Raw genomic sequence first — 14,865 nt, 5'->3', positions numbered from 1 at the left:
TTGGATTTTGTCATGTAGCTGCAGGTCATCATCTTAATTTGTGACTGACCATTTTGCTGAAGCTGAGGAAAGTATGCAGACAAACCTCCAACAATTCTGTGTGGGAAAGAAGATTGTTCTGTGTCTGTTTAACTGGGGCAGTGAACAACTGGGAGATTGCACATGTAGCCAGGCTGCTGCATTTCAGTGGAAGTGAGGGTTTAGAAGAGTGTCAGGAGGAAAAACATGTGGAAATATCTTAGGCTTAAATAACCTTACTTTTGCAGGATGTCACTGTCAAGACAGCAGTTAAGAGGCTTTCTGAAAAATAGAAGCATGCAAATATGTTTCATTGAGATTTTTACAAACTTTTATGAATTTGAAGGGTGAAAAGGAATGTGAATACTAGCGAAAATGCAAACAGGGATCAAGAATTACCTTGTATATAGACTAGATACATTGATTCACATTGTAGATTACAGAGCCAGAAAGTTACAGTGAGCCCTATTGCAGGAGAGGGTTTGACACCTTAAGACACTACTGACTTACTTATTACCTTTATCTTGGTGGCAAAAAATGTAGCACGGGTGAATACTTTTTGTTCTGATCCTATGTTCAAGTTGGCTAGCCATGAAGATGGTCCAAGTTAGAGTAACTGACTGTATCATTGACTTTTGAAGATGGAAGTAGTGGTTGCTGTAGAAAGAACTGTATTTGGAAGGGAATGTCTTGTCTACAGATAGTTCACTGAGAGTAAGCACAAACACAGCAGTGAAGTTAGTGTGAATACATCTTCTACAGTTGGAGGAATTATGCAAACCGATTCATCAGAGTCATGGAATGGTTCCGTTTCTCTTTCTACAGTGTAGGTAATTCTTTTGAAGCGACCTAATGTATTTTGTGTAAAGGGAATAACTGCAAACACAGAGAGATGTGCCTTCTCCTTAAACGTCATGAAAAATCTCCATCTAATTGGCACTAGTCTGTGTTGTGGATTTAACCCCAGTAGACCTGAGCATTGCACAGCTGCTCACAAAGCAAAGGAAGAGTAAATGTAAGAAAACTTTTGAGTGACTATAAAATTATTTAATAAGCAAAGTGGAAGAAGACAGAAAACAAGACAAATGATGTCTCATTCATCACCTTTCATGGATGGACCAGTATCAGAGAGTTCTTGAGAAAATGGTGACTAAATTCCTTAAAACCCCTCCTCCCCCTTTTATTGTCATGTGACATAATACAGTATGGAATTCATGTTTGGTTGGTTCAAGCCTGATTGTGTCATTTATCAATCTCTGGGGCATGCATTAGTCTATTCACTCTGGGAAGAGAGGGTGAAATAGATGGTGCTAGCACTGTACAAAGGCTGTTCAGCAAGAGATACAAGTTTAATGTTTTACCAGCACTGTTTTGGTCACAGCACTGTGTGAGCTGCTATGAAGAAAATTCCCACCATTGCAGCCAGACCCAGTACAGTCTGTTTCATGCAATACGGGATCCCATACAGCCAAGCTTCTGTGTCTGTGTTCATCTACGTGTAGAAACACGCCAGCTGTTCAGCAAGAATACTGCTGCTGGTTTACTTTCTGACCTGTTCTGGTTTGAGTCATGCTGTGGTGTCTAGTCTTTACCACACCAGAAAGAAATACTAGGTTGCTCAGGTACAGCCACTGGAGACAGGCCTGCTCAGGTGGTAGAGCACACACTACCTGCATGCCAGCCACTCATGCAATGATACTTGAAGTTTCTTTGTGAATTATTGTTGGAATGCTGCCAGAGCAGACTTGACTCCGTGTAATAAATATTAATGAAGAGTACAATTACTGCACAGCCGTCTTAGTGATACATTAGGACAAGTCAATCCTGAGGAACAAGAAACAGACAATATATTGTGCAACTCAGTGAACTTAGGAGTCATACTTCTGAAACTGTGAAGAAATCCACTCTGAAGGTGGATTATAGGTTCAGTCAAATGTATAGCAAGAGTACTACGAAATCCAGTGCAGAAATCACCTTTCAACTGGTGAAATCACCTTTCAGCTCTTATGCTTTGGTAATAGTGTTTGTAAGTATTCCTACTGCTTCTTTTAGAATATAGTATCTCCCAAATCATGACCTAGAAAGGTGGAGTGCTTCTCTGATATTTTAAGTTCCTGACATTTTGGTGTTTTAGGAAACACAAATAAGTGTGTGGCCATACAGGGTGCTAGACACAGATTATTATGGGTTTTCACACAAAGTAAAATCTGTAGCAAGCGAAAGTGACAATGAGGACTGGAGTGGGCTGTGGAAGTTTGCATGGCAGCATTTAGCTATATGTGAAAGGAAAGTGCTCTGCAGGTCCGTTTGCCTTTTACTCTGCAGTAAATGATAGCAATAATGAGCTTTTCTCTCAAAATCTCTGAAGTACTACTAAGAGTCACATCTTCCCATATTTTCTTTGATTTTAGAATTTCCACTGCAGTTGTAGCATGGGATGCATTTTATTTGAGTGATACTAATTAGGAAGCTAGAAAGTTCCTATTGGAGACAAATATTTAATGTGTGGCTGAGAAATGCATAGACCTCGCGAGCTCTGTTTTGCAGGAACAGCATTCACAGACTAATCAGTCATTGTTCTGTAGGGAATAGCAGAGGTAGTCTATTTTTGTAAAGGTTTTCAGTTATTCTGAGCCAAGACTTCTTATGTAGGTAAAATTTCTCTTATGTATGAGCATACATACATACTTTGAAAAAGAGACATTTCTAATTGGCATGCCCATTATTTGAGCCAGTTTGTCCCATTATGTTAAATGAGTCTAGAAATACTGTGAAATTAAAGATTTGAGTTTTAATAATCTTTTGATATTAATGTAGAATTTGCATGTATGACATAATTTCAAACACTAAGAGCTGTCTTCATTAACAAAATTGCCACCTTTTCTTAAGGACCTTGGTAAACAAGGCAACTTTCTTAATCATTTGGGTTGAATGTGTTTGCACCCAGGTATTTTCCTTACCCAAGGTATATAGTGATTAGAAAGTGAAATCCACAACAGAATACAACCACCCAAAACTATTTTATATGTATGTGAGAATATGTGTGTATTTAGATAACCAGATTTAAGATGTTTCTATGTATAAATATGCACAAACAAATTCAAGATTCCCTAACATGTAGGGGGTAGGGTTCAGAGAGCCAGAAAGCCTAAAGCTAAGCGTACAAAAATATATTTATTATAATTTACAAATTATAGTTATAAGCATTTTATCGCTTATATTTTCATGTTTATTATGTATTATTCATAAAATAAAATATATACACTTTATAATGTTACTTATTTTTTATTTATTGCTTATATAAATTAAAAGTAATTTTAAAAAGGCAAGAGGAAGAGTTGAGGGATGAGTTCACATACACTGCAGTCCAAGAAAGTGGAAACTGAAAGTTTTGAGTTCATTCTCTTCATCAAGTGGATGTTACAGTGTGTAACAGTGTGAGGACATTACAGTGTGAATTAAAAAGATAGTTTCTCTGGATATTTGGAAATTAGCTTTTTTAAAATTTATATTGATGTGAAATTTTATCACATGTTTAGGAGGTAAAAGATAAAAGTGTTCTGATGTTGGGTTACTGCATGTAAGTCTGCTTCTGCCCTGCCCTTTTGTTCTGAAGCAGATGGTTGTGTTTACCCTGAGTAGTCAGAAGGACAGGCCAGTGTACTGCAGTATTTGGTGAATGGAAGGAGGAAAGAGTTTGCATTGTCTCCTCTGCAGTGCTGGCTGGCTGATTTAGACTGAGATTGGTGCTCATTTTAATCGTCTATGTCTCCAATGCGCTTCTCTGCTAAGAACTCATGGAAGCAGTTGACATAAGATGTGAATGTGCAAATGTTTGTTTACATCCATGTAAAAGCAAAATGTTGTGTAATGGGTGAGGAGAATGATTGTGAGCTGGAATTAATGAAATGGTGTTGTTTGAAAGGGCAATTACACCTCTCCTGTATATTCTCAGTTGTATTATGAGAAAAATTAGGATGTTGCCGTGTCTCATCTGTGGCTTGTGACCTGTTAAGTTTGTGTGCAACAAAGATTTTAAAGGGAAGAGCAGAAACTTCTTAGGAATTAGTGTGAGGGGGATAGGAATACTAATTAGGAATTGTTTATTATCTTTGTGTTCATAGATCTTAACTGTAATTGGAATGTGCTAATTTACTGTAGTTACAGTGTCCATCTATACATACTTTTTTTCTTACTGGTAAACTCTTTGACAAAAGTATTTTGAGCTTGTGTCCTCAGTAGCTAACTGATTTGGTGATATTTTGCTACATTTAGCTAAAAAATTTAGACTAATGAAAAAGCTAGGTACATGCTTCCACAGTTTTAATTCTGCTTTCTTTGAAGAAAATTAATTTTATGTTGCCTGCTCTGCCTTAAAGCTTTTCAAGTGTTCTGTGTTCAAGTTTCAAACAGAAAAAACACCATGAATCTGACTGCTAAAGCATTCGATGTCAAATAAAGATTTTCTTATTTATCCTTCCATAACTGACAGGCTGCACCCACTTCTCACCTGATTTATTCTGTGGCCTAATTAATACAAAACCCAATAACCCTCCCATGCAAAAACCCCAAACCAAAATGAAACATGACACCAACCAACAACCCTGTGCTCCAAAATGAACGCAAAGCTCTTTATTCTAGATACACTATACATTAGGGACTGGGATCTTTCAAAAACTACTGTAGCAGCAGAGTGAAGGTTGCATGAGCATACGTCCTGCTTTGTGATTATCAGAACTCCTTTTTGAACTCTTATGGACAAGTGTAAGATACTACTGGGCAACTGCAACTCATGAGGGATGTGGTTTCCCAATAGCATCAGACAGTCTAGGCTGGGATTGGGACTCCTGTTGTGAGTTCTAGTTCAGATATATATCCCATCCTGCTTTTGCTGACTCAGTTTTCATCTGGATCTGAATAAGGCTTTTGTCTGTTTTGGAACTGCTTCTACCGCTATAAGGAGCAGGAATGTTTGGATAGGAGAGGACTGCACAGTAGCAGCTGCTAGCTTGCAGTGTGGTTGATCACCACCCTTAGTGTAAAATTACATGTTTGATTTTTTTATTTTCCATCCACATAGCAATATTATTTACTGGTATAGAGATGACCACTAGTGTTGTGAGACAAGGATGGAATTTTCTCTTGGGTTGTAGTTCCACTTTGAGATTAACCGGAATTTAAGTACTACTTTGAAGATGAATGTGCACTCAGTATTCCTCCATGGTTAGATGTAGGATATGTGGTTTAGTAGTTGTCGTTACCTTTTCTTGAGCACTGGACAGTTTTTCTTCAGTGTATCCTTCTCACATATTTGTTCCTTTGCAAAGTATTTTTATGCCAGTGTTATTGAAACAGCACTATTGAAGACTCAGGAATGTAAATTGAGGCAATCTGTATTAAATTTTTATGTAATTCATATTCAGTTACATAGTTGTCCTCTACATAAACTGTAGAGGTGAATTTTCATATAGCAGGTTGAATGGAACAGCATTGATTAAAATCTGGCAGGACGTCATGTTAGTATCTCATCTCTTGATTATTGCATAAGATCTTTAATACACAGACACATCTGGTCCATGTTTCTTTATATCTTATTGCCTTCCCAATTTCATAATTGCGAGCCTCTCATTTAAAGATCCTAAGATAATATCAATTTTTAAGTGTCTCAGAAAGGTGACATGTACTAGCATACATGATTTCTAATATGATAGTTATCAACTGTTTATTAGTGCATAATGCATTTTCTAGGGGAATTCCATTCTCAAACAGTATTTCTTTTCTTCTGATCAGGAAAAAGAAGAGTTGATTGAAGAATGGCAGCCAGAACCTCTTGTACCTTCTGTGCCAAGAGATCACCCAGCTCTCAATTACAACATTGTTTCAGGGTAAATGTAACCAAAATAAAGTTTGTTTACTTACTTCCACTCAAATACTTAATACCCATATTTTAAAGCATATTGCTCATTAAGCATTTCCATATCCTTAAAACCTTTCATAAATGAATTGCATTGCGTTTTTAGAGAGCAGGACTGAATTTGCCTCTGAAAAGGTCTTGGTTTTGTAACATTATCAAGACTATATTACTAAGAAAATCTTTCTTATTTTAAATGTTGTCCTTTTTTTTTTTTTTTTTTTTATTGGGGGTGGGAGAAGGAGTTGTATCTTTGCATTCATTGTGACTCTCTATTGTTTGGTATTAATTTGTTTCATATTTACTGAAAACATGGACTGAGACCTCCAAAAGTGGATACCACCTTCTTAGATCACCACTAATCACTTTAAAAGAAACATGCTTCGTGTGTAGCCACTTGGCAATTGCTGTGGTTTAACCCCAGCCAGCAGCCACAGCCTGTGCAGCCACTCACTCCCCCATCAGTGGGACTGGGTAGAGACTTTGGAGGGTCATAGTTGAGATGAAGAATTTTATAGGGAAAGCAAAAGCCATGCAAACAGGCAAAGCTAAGTGAGGAATTCATTCAGTGCTTCCCATGGGCAGGTAGGGCCCCATCACATATAACAGTTACTTGGGAGCATAAATGGCATACCTCCAAACATGCTCTCCTTCCTCTCCTTTCCCACACTTAATATCCTGAGCAAGCCATATGGTCTGGTCCCTTTGGTCAGTTTGGGTCACCTATCCTGGCTATGTCTCCTCCCAACCTCCCATGCACCTCTAACTTCGTTGCCAGTGTGGCAGTGTGAAAAGTAGAATAGGCCTTGGCTCTGTGTGAGCTCTACTCAGCAATAACAAAATCATCTCTATATTATCAACCTTGCGTTCAGCACAAATCCAAAACACAGCCCCATACCAGGCATTGTTAAGAAAATTGACTCTACCCCAAACCCAGCACACGCTTAATGAAAAGTTGTTTTCTTTGGACAATCAGAATTGGAAATGCTGGATGGTAAAGCTGTTTTGTGACGAAATTTATGGACCAGTGTTACTTTATTGTGTTATACAAGGCTTTTAAAATGTTTGATGACTTAGGCAAGAGACACACGATTTCAGAAAATTATTTGAGGCTTCTTTTTACAATCTTCAGGTTTCCATGTCAGTAACTTCTACTTTGGAGGCATTTGTAATACCCTTCTATTGGCACTAATAATTTGAAATAATTTAGTGACAGTACAATTGTTTACTGTCATAGTGAGGTGCATTTTGATGGTTCCACTACCACAGAAAAGTTTGCCATGTAAAAGTGATGCGTGTTCTAATTAGCTGTGATGCGAACAATTCTTACGGTATTCTTCAGAATTTTGAAGCAAGCAGTACTGTGGGGTTAAAGGAAGTGTTGGCTATTTAAAAAAAGCAGAACAAATATATATGTTTTAGAGTGACTCAGAAACTGTTTAAATTATTAGAACTTTCCAGTGCTAACAGCTAGGAAAGGTATTGTGACAGAATGTTAACGTGTTGTTGCTACTCAATAGCGCATCCTTCAATAGTGTAGCCACTCAATAGTGGCTGTGGGGAGGACTTGACATTTGTCTTAATGTATTTAAGCAGCCAACTGACTGCTTCCCCACAAGTTGCTCAACAACTCTCAGCTGTAACTTTGACTTTGTAAAATTAAAACATGTTTCAGAATTAATACAGGAAAAAAAAGTCTGCATCCTGATTTCAGCTCAAAAGCATTTTCCCCTTTTTAACCAGTATTTTAGAGAGACCCTATCTATTGAGGTGGTCTTTCTATTATTTTCGTGTCTTAATGTCTATCATGAGTCGTGATGTACAAAAATCTTACTCATAAACCAAATTTGGATTGGAAGGAACTTGTAAAGGTTAACTCATTTTTACTGTTGCCATTTGCACACCTTCCACTCTGCCATGTTGCTTGAAGCCCCATCCTGCCTGGTCTTCAACACATTTAGGGATGGAACATCCACAGCTTCTCTGGACAGCCTGTTCTAGTGCCCCACCACTCTTACTTGTCTTTATAATACTGGGTGTTTATCGTATAATGTGGGGATTGTAAAAGCTCAAAACCACTACAAAAAACCTAAATATTTCAGTAAAAATGTTGACTTTCTGTGTTTGTGAGGCAGATTTTCTCCTCCCTCGGTAAGCTGTGCTGTTTGTACCCTGTGTTCATACTCTTCTTTCTGCATAGTCAAGTAACATTGCCAAATGATAAGGAAAGCCAAAAACTCAGACATGTCCTAACCAAAAAAGTGACCCATCTTAAACCAACTTTGAAGAAGGTACCCACAACAGCTTTCACAGTTCAGAAATTAGTTACTTATTGTGGTAGCCTTTCTGAGAACTAATCTATTCAAGATAGCTTAGTTGTACAAGATTTTACTCAGAAAATGTGAATCTATTTCCTAAAACAGTACATCTGAAAATTGTTCATGCTAATTCTTGTTCTGCATTAAAATAAGTCACGTCATTAGTACTTTCTTAACTTTTTTTCTGTGACTGATTTTTTCAATATATGAAACACTTAAGTGAGAGGCCCAAGAATAGTGGGCATGCTATCAATCCTTAAAAGACAATTTCTGAAGGATTTGCTTGCAAGTTTTTTGAATATAGCTTGAAATTATATTTTTATTTACTGTTTAAGCTGGATCACTCTGTATGTCATAACTGTTGCTCCTAACCGTGATACCTAATTCACTGTTATAGCAGAGGAAGGGAAATACATGAAAAGATTAAAAAAATCAAAAGTTTCAGGGTTTTCTTTTTCCAAAGACTTACTGTTGTTGTAAGGCAGGCTTTACAGTGTGGTCAATATCCATGTTTTGGTTATAATTATTCACTGAAATAACCTTTTCCTTTTCTCATGTTTCTTTAGGAGTTTGGGTAGAATTCTGGTAGCAAAGGGTGGCCAAGTTTCTATGAAGGCTACAGCTTTATAAGGGCCAAGTTATTGGTGAACATTGATGTGTTTTCTAGGTTTGAGAGGTGAAGCTGTGAGGCAAATTGTTGTAAATTTACCTGATTTGATAGTATGCTGGGAATATACTGAATCCCATGTTAGTGACAAAATATATGTATACAGGACTGCTCTGGTGAATATCTATGGAACTAGGTAATTATTTCACTTAGTAGGACATCCAGACTTTGGTACTGATGTAGGCACTGATGTAGGCACTTAGGCTCTGATGAGCTAGACAGTGGAACAAATCCAGGTGTATTTTTAATGGCGGTCAGTTCCCCAAGACAGTTTGCTGCACATTTCTATAATGCTACTACTGTGCAGAAGATGCACTACAGTAATGCAGGACACCTCCTTTTTGGTGGCAGATTCGACATTCAAAAGATGCACATGCGCTGTGTTAGTAGAAAGCTTTCCAAAGCCGTTTAGTAAACTTTTGCAGTTGCTTAGTTGAAGCCCCGTGTGTTCCATTTTCTCAAGTGGACAGATACAACATGAAATCATGGAGTTTTTTTAAGTGGAGTTCAGGCAGTTGAGTTTTTCTTAACTTGCAGTAAATAGCTTGGACTTAAAAGTTATTTGCTTTGCAGGCCAAATGTACCCACTAAAATATCTTTGGCCACCAGGTTTAGAACCGCTGTGCACAGGCATTTGTTGTTTGAGCAGCCGTGTTTAATTTTGATCAAGAAAATTGCCCACTGCTAGTTTTCCACATGGGAAATTACTGTCTGAGGAATAGCACAGAATCTCAACTGTAGTATTTGACAGCAGGTACAGAAATGGGCAGACACAAGGTTTTGTATTTGGCTTAGATTTGAGACTTATTAACTCCAAGTGATTAATGGAAATTTTTGAACTTGTTGTATTGATGTGCATAATTGCCAAAACTGGTCTGCTTATAGAACACAGTATACAGACAGGATGCTTTAATTTAAAGGTGTAATATTGCCCTTTGCTTCATGTATATTATGATGTTAGTAATTTGCTAGTAATGTGTGTTTTCAGACTTTTTCTGTTTACTGATTACATAAATTATTTAAGCCATTACAGATTAAACTGAATAGGAAACTTGAGGTAATAGTAATCAGTAACTAATACAGTAGTTTTGTCCACTTACAGCTACTATTTGTATTTCAATAGCCGTATCAGTACAAGATAGGTATTTTGGGGTTGCTTTATGACAGAAACATTGATTTTGAATTAGTTTCTCGCTTGGAAGTAAGAGCAAAGAGGTATGATTTTCATTTTTAGTATTTCTTCTTGAAAATAGATATCACTTTGCATTTAAATGAGAAGTTTCATTTATCTCTTCAGAGATCATCTTTCTATGAATTAAGTTTTCAAGAAGAAATCATTAAATATCTCAAGAAACTATTAACAATTTCTTTATCAAATTTCAGGAATATAGGTTTTGTTGAAGATATTTGTGACTTGACATTGAATTTAAATACTGATTGGCAGCTGCAACAGAATAAGTAGAAAGAGGGAATCTTGAAAAACCTTAGTGCCTTCTATTGTTGAAAAACAGAACTCCTGTATTACATGTTTATGAAAATGACAACTATTCATTCATAACAATAGGTCTGTAATTTTTTTTCAGTCCTCCCACCCATATAATCACTGTTAATGGCAAGGAATGTATAAACTTTGCATCATTTAACTTCCTTGGACTTTTGAATAATGAAAAAGTTAAGGTGAGTTCTTCCAGTTACTCTATTTGTGTGATTATTCTTCTTTTACTTTGTATGTTACCTCAGGATAAAGAGTACAGAAAGCATGAACTTCTTGAATAACATACTGCTAAAGCAGGAAGTAAGATTCTAAATCTCATAATGTTTTGCTATTCAAGTTTGTATTTTTACTGAAGTTTAATCTGGTGTACTTACTGCATACCTAGTTGATTTTCAAGTTAAATTAGTGCTTCATGCTCATTAGAATAGAATAGGTGATGCTTAAACACTTGTCTAAAATAGTTTTGAGGTGAAATTGGTTATAGAATTCAGTATACTGAATTCAGTATGCTTCTGTGAAGCAGGTCATGTTGCATGATAGAAAAAGTCATCTGTGTACATTGTAAAATTGTCAGTGTGAAGTGTATAGGAAAGCTAATATAGGAATATTTCATGTGATTCTTTCTATTAAAGAGTGCAGCCCAGGCTTCTCTGAAGAAATACGGTGTTGGCACTTGTGGACCCAGAGGATTCTATGGTACTTTTGGTGAGTAACTTTCTTTGATCTGCCTTTAAAGGTGTTCAGAATAGTTTAGTAAACCAGCCAAAATAGTCCAATAAGCTAAAAGTTATTTCTGTTGCTCTGAAGAACAGTTATCCTCTAATGCACGTTTTACAGTAGCTGTTGAGGATTGGTAGCGGAGATTCTTCTTGGCTTTGTTTCTTATTATTTTATCTGTTTTCTTACCTTTTCTAATGCTGATCTTTGAGGACAATTGCAAAGTTTATATATAATCTCTTGTAGTTCTGGTAACCATAACAGAAAGAGAAAATTAACCTATTAGAATTTAATAATGCACAGTGACTGGAAGTGTAAATAGAAGTGCGAATTAAACTTTCTACTGGCACCACAAGGGGGCAGTCTGATTTTTGTGACTAATGTGACTACTTCTGTGACTACTAATGCTGTAACCAGAATAAAGTTTTTCCACTACTGTTAACTTTAATGTTGTAATTGAGAGATTTTATGACCTGAGCAGGTGTTTCTAAGGTAAAAGGTTTCTTTCATTCTTTTTTAAGAAGTAGTAAGTTGCTAAATACTGGGCTCTGGATATAGTTCTTTATAGGCATTTATATTTTGAAATATTGCATGTAAACCAAAGAGTTATACATGAGTAGCTGCACAGTTACAGGCGAAAACTATCAACTCATTTTGTGAACTTTCTAGTCTCTCCCTAGAGATGATGGAATTCTGAGGGCATCTATACTCTAATTATTTCACGGAGTTAGCTTCTTGCAGACTTGACTTGAAATCAAGACAAACTTGAGCTTTTCTTGGTTAATCAAACTAATTGAAGTGATCAACTTGTTTCTATACCTAATTTGGTTTGATAGAAGTCTGTCAGAACAGGGTTGAGTCTTGATATCAATCTTAGAAATTGTTCATTAGTTTAGAACCATAATTTGTTTCTAAGGAATGTACTGGTGGCCTACTGAATTAGTAGAGAGCGAGCTTACAGGAAACTAGCTTCCTTCAGTAATCACAGTTCAGCAGTAATCTGTTGGAATTCATATAGGCTTTTCCCTTCCCTCCAAAACAGTGAAGTGCTCAAAAAACCCTTGTGGAATAATAACATTTTGAATCTAAGCTGATTTTAAATTTTGTGAAGTCTTTCACTTCATTTATTTCTAGTAATTGTTTGAAATAGCTTAAGTTCAAGGTTTTTTGTTTGTTTTTTTTTTTTTTGATAAGTGAGAGATTCTTTGGATTGTTTCTTGCTCTCTTTGCTGCCCTAATCCTAAAATATAAACTACAGCTTTTGCTATTCATTGGCTCCTGATTTTTTTTGATAAGCACTCCATTTCACAGAGCAAGGAATCTGATCTGTGGCATTGCTATTTGACATTAGTAGAGAAGATATGATATTATATTCATCCATTTGAGGTATCATCTTTTACACATATAGTAATGGAGGCTTCATTTTAAATGGTAAGCAGACTCCTGCTCTACTTGTTCAGTCTGAAATTGTCTTCCCTTGTCTGAAATTTTCACCTAACTTTAAACATTTAAGTGTGGCAGGATTATGAATCTGTTAGAAGAAACACTTCTGGTGTCACTGTGTGCCTTAAACTTTTCCCACAATTTTTCATGTACTGTAAAAAATTTACTATTTAGTAAGTGGGTCGTGTTCTGTGCAGAACTGTACACTGTTTCCTCTTTCATTCCTATGTAGAATTTAACTGATGGTTGTTGATTGTTTCTGCTCAGATTTATCCCCTCTTAGGAACTGATATTTCATATCAATATTAGAGATCTCTATTTGAAATGTAGATATTGTACTATAATTTAATTTGAATTGTGATTTGGTTCTTCCTATCTGTGCCACTTTGAAGGTAATGAATAGATTTAGTGAGTCTCTTTAAAGATATTTTAACTTTGTGTTGTATACCTGAATATTTGTGGATATTTTCTCCATAATTCTCATTTCTTTTGTTTTTGACTTCCACGTGAACATATAATAGGCACTACACAGGCAGTTCATAACAGTTATTAACAGTATTAGCTTTATTAACATTTCATTATTGCATAGAAAGCTGTTCCAGTGTTGTCTTGCTCTGTGCAAATGTACTTCAGGTGGTGTTTGCAGTTTTCCGTTAGGCTGGGCTAATCCAGGTGGTCTAACCAGACTAATGCAAATCGTTGCAATAAACGAAAGTCATATAGTATTAGGATTTTACTGCAATGAAACCATAATATTGCCTTAGCACTTTTTAACCTCACTGTTAAACAAAGCATTCATACCTTTATATGTAATGATATACCAAGTGTCTGTCATTTTGAACTTACATGTTCTTCCCCTTGGCAAAATTTACTTGGGCTTGCAGAACATTTTTCTGTAGCACAAATCTGAATATATTCATTAGCTGCCTTTGCTGACATTACTTGTTTTGCCCACTGTTTTTTACCTAGACCTTATTTACTGTAATGGTGGTTGTTTCTGAATGAGGTTCAAAGAGAAGAATGCAAATTCTGCTTTTGAACAGTGATGGTCTTGTCATCTTTTTCAGTTAAGTTGTATAAATGGTCACTCAAAACTTTTTTCCTCATTAGGTATCAATTGCTGACCACTCAAAAATAGTAGTTCAGTTCTTATTTCCCCTCATTTGTTATTATCTACTGATGAGGCTTCAAAAAGAAGCATTTTTGACTAAACGTTGTTTATATTGCATGTTTTAAATGCTGTGTGGCCAATCAGTGTTTTAAAATTTTGGTATTGCTAATCTTTACTGGGCTTTTCAACAGTTCAGTAAATCAAAGGTCATCTCGCCTTTTTGGAAGCCTGATCGAATATTGTTAATTGATTCTGAAATCCCTGTAGCAATGACACAATAGAAAGACACAAAGATTGTGGAAATTGACTATTTACAATCTCAGTCAGAAAGTAGATTAAATAATTCCAGTCAGTATCCTTCTGTCTGAAGTCTTTGGAGAGGAAAGAGTATTCTAGATATCCCTGAACATTTGGTTTATATGTTTCAACTGGATCAAAATAATAGGATGCAAAAGAAAACTTCCAAATCATGAGTGATTTACTGTTTGTTTTCATTTAAAAGCAGTGGGAAAACCAATTTCTTTCTGATCTAATTTTTGATGCCAGGTAAACATCAGGAAAAGACTGTTGAAGATTTCTGTTTTGCATGCTATGGATAAAACTGCTCTTTACTGTGATTGGGAGGCTGTTGTTTGAATAAATACCCTTTGCTTTTATTAATAAATACATCAGATGGCTGTATGCTTTTGGGGAAGGCTTTTGCTGGATATGTTTAGTATGGCAAAGCTGGGATTTTTACACACCTTTTCTGTCAGTGTCTGGTCAGAAAGAGCAACAGTGACATAACCATGCCCTACATTCTATTGGAAGAGTCTACGTGTAACTGATGGTGCTTTATTTGATTTTAGTTTCAGTGTATTTCCAGTAATTGCAGAAAGGTAACTCTTGGCCAGTGGTGGTCTTTCAAGTCACACAGGAATAATCTCTATTTGCATTTTAATCTTACTTATTTCCAGTTGATAAAAGGCATAATTATCTGTCTATTGCTAGTAGAAGCAGATAGTGGCAAGAGTTAGACAATCAAAGTAACAGTTTGTCTGATACAGGTTGTTTTGCTTAGGCAGAATACTTAATGCTGCAGTTGCCTTTCTGCAGCAGCAATCCACTCACCATGTGGTATTACAGTTTTTAATATTTTGACTTTTGACATGGCTCACTTTGACCAAATCGATTTGGGAAATGCTG

The 14,865-nt window shown here is 36.2% G+C and overlaps 1 protein-coding gene across 3 annotated transcripts in view; it reads left to right on the top strand.

The window, feature by feature from the left end:
- SPTLC1 (serine palmitoyltransferase long chain base subunit 1) overlaps positions 1 to 14,865 on the top strand; it is a 34,801-nt gene that overhangs the window by 4,390 nt on the left and 15,546 nt on the right. For 2 of the 3 annotated variants that reach the window (XR_010745890.1, XM_066339683.1), the window contains exons 3-5: positions 5,809 to 5,903; positions 10,498 to 10,591; positions 11,042 to 11,114. Coding sequence is in view for 2 of the 3 variants with exons in the window: in XM_066339683.1 (XP_066195780.1) it covers positions 5,809 to 5,903; positions 10,498 to 10,591; positions 11,042 to 11,114 (262 nt within the window). In the remaining variant the exon portion in view is untranslated. Of the gene's footprint in view, positions 1 to 5,808; positions 5,904 to 10,497; positions 10,592 to 11,041; positions 11,115 to 12,477; positions 12,647 to 14,865 lie in introns of those variants that run through there. The other variant, XM_066339684.1, reaches the window with a different exon arrangement.

This window comes from Sylvia atricapilla, chromosome Z (genome assembly GCF_009819655.1).
Source record: "Sylvia atricapilla isolate bSylAtr1 chromosome Z, bSylAtr1.pri, whole genome shotgun sequence".
Taxonomy (NCBI): domain Eukaryota; kingdom Metazoa; phylum Chordata; class Aves; order Passeriformes; family Sylviidae; genus Sylvia; species Sylvia atricapilla.
The sequence above is the reverse complement of the archived record's forward strand: the minus strand, read 5'-3'. Positions and strand labels throughout refer to the sequence as shown.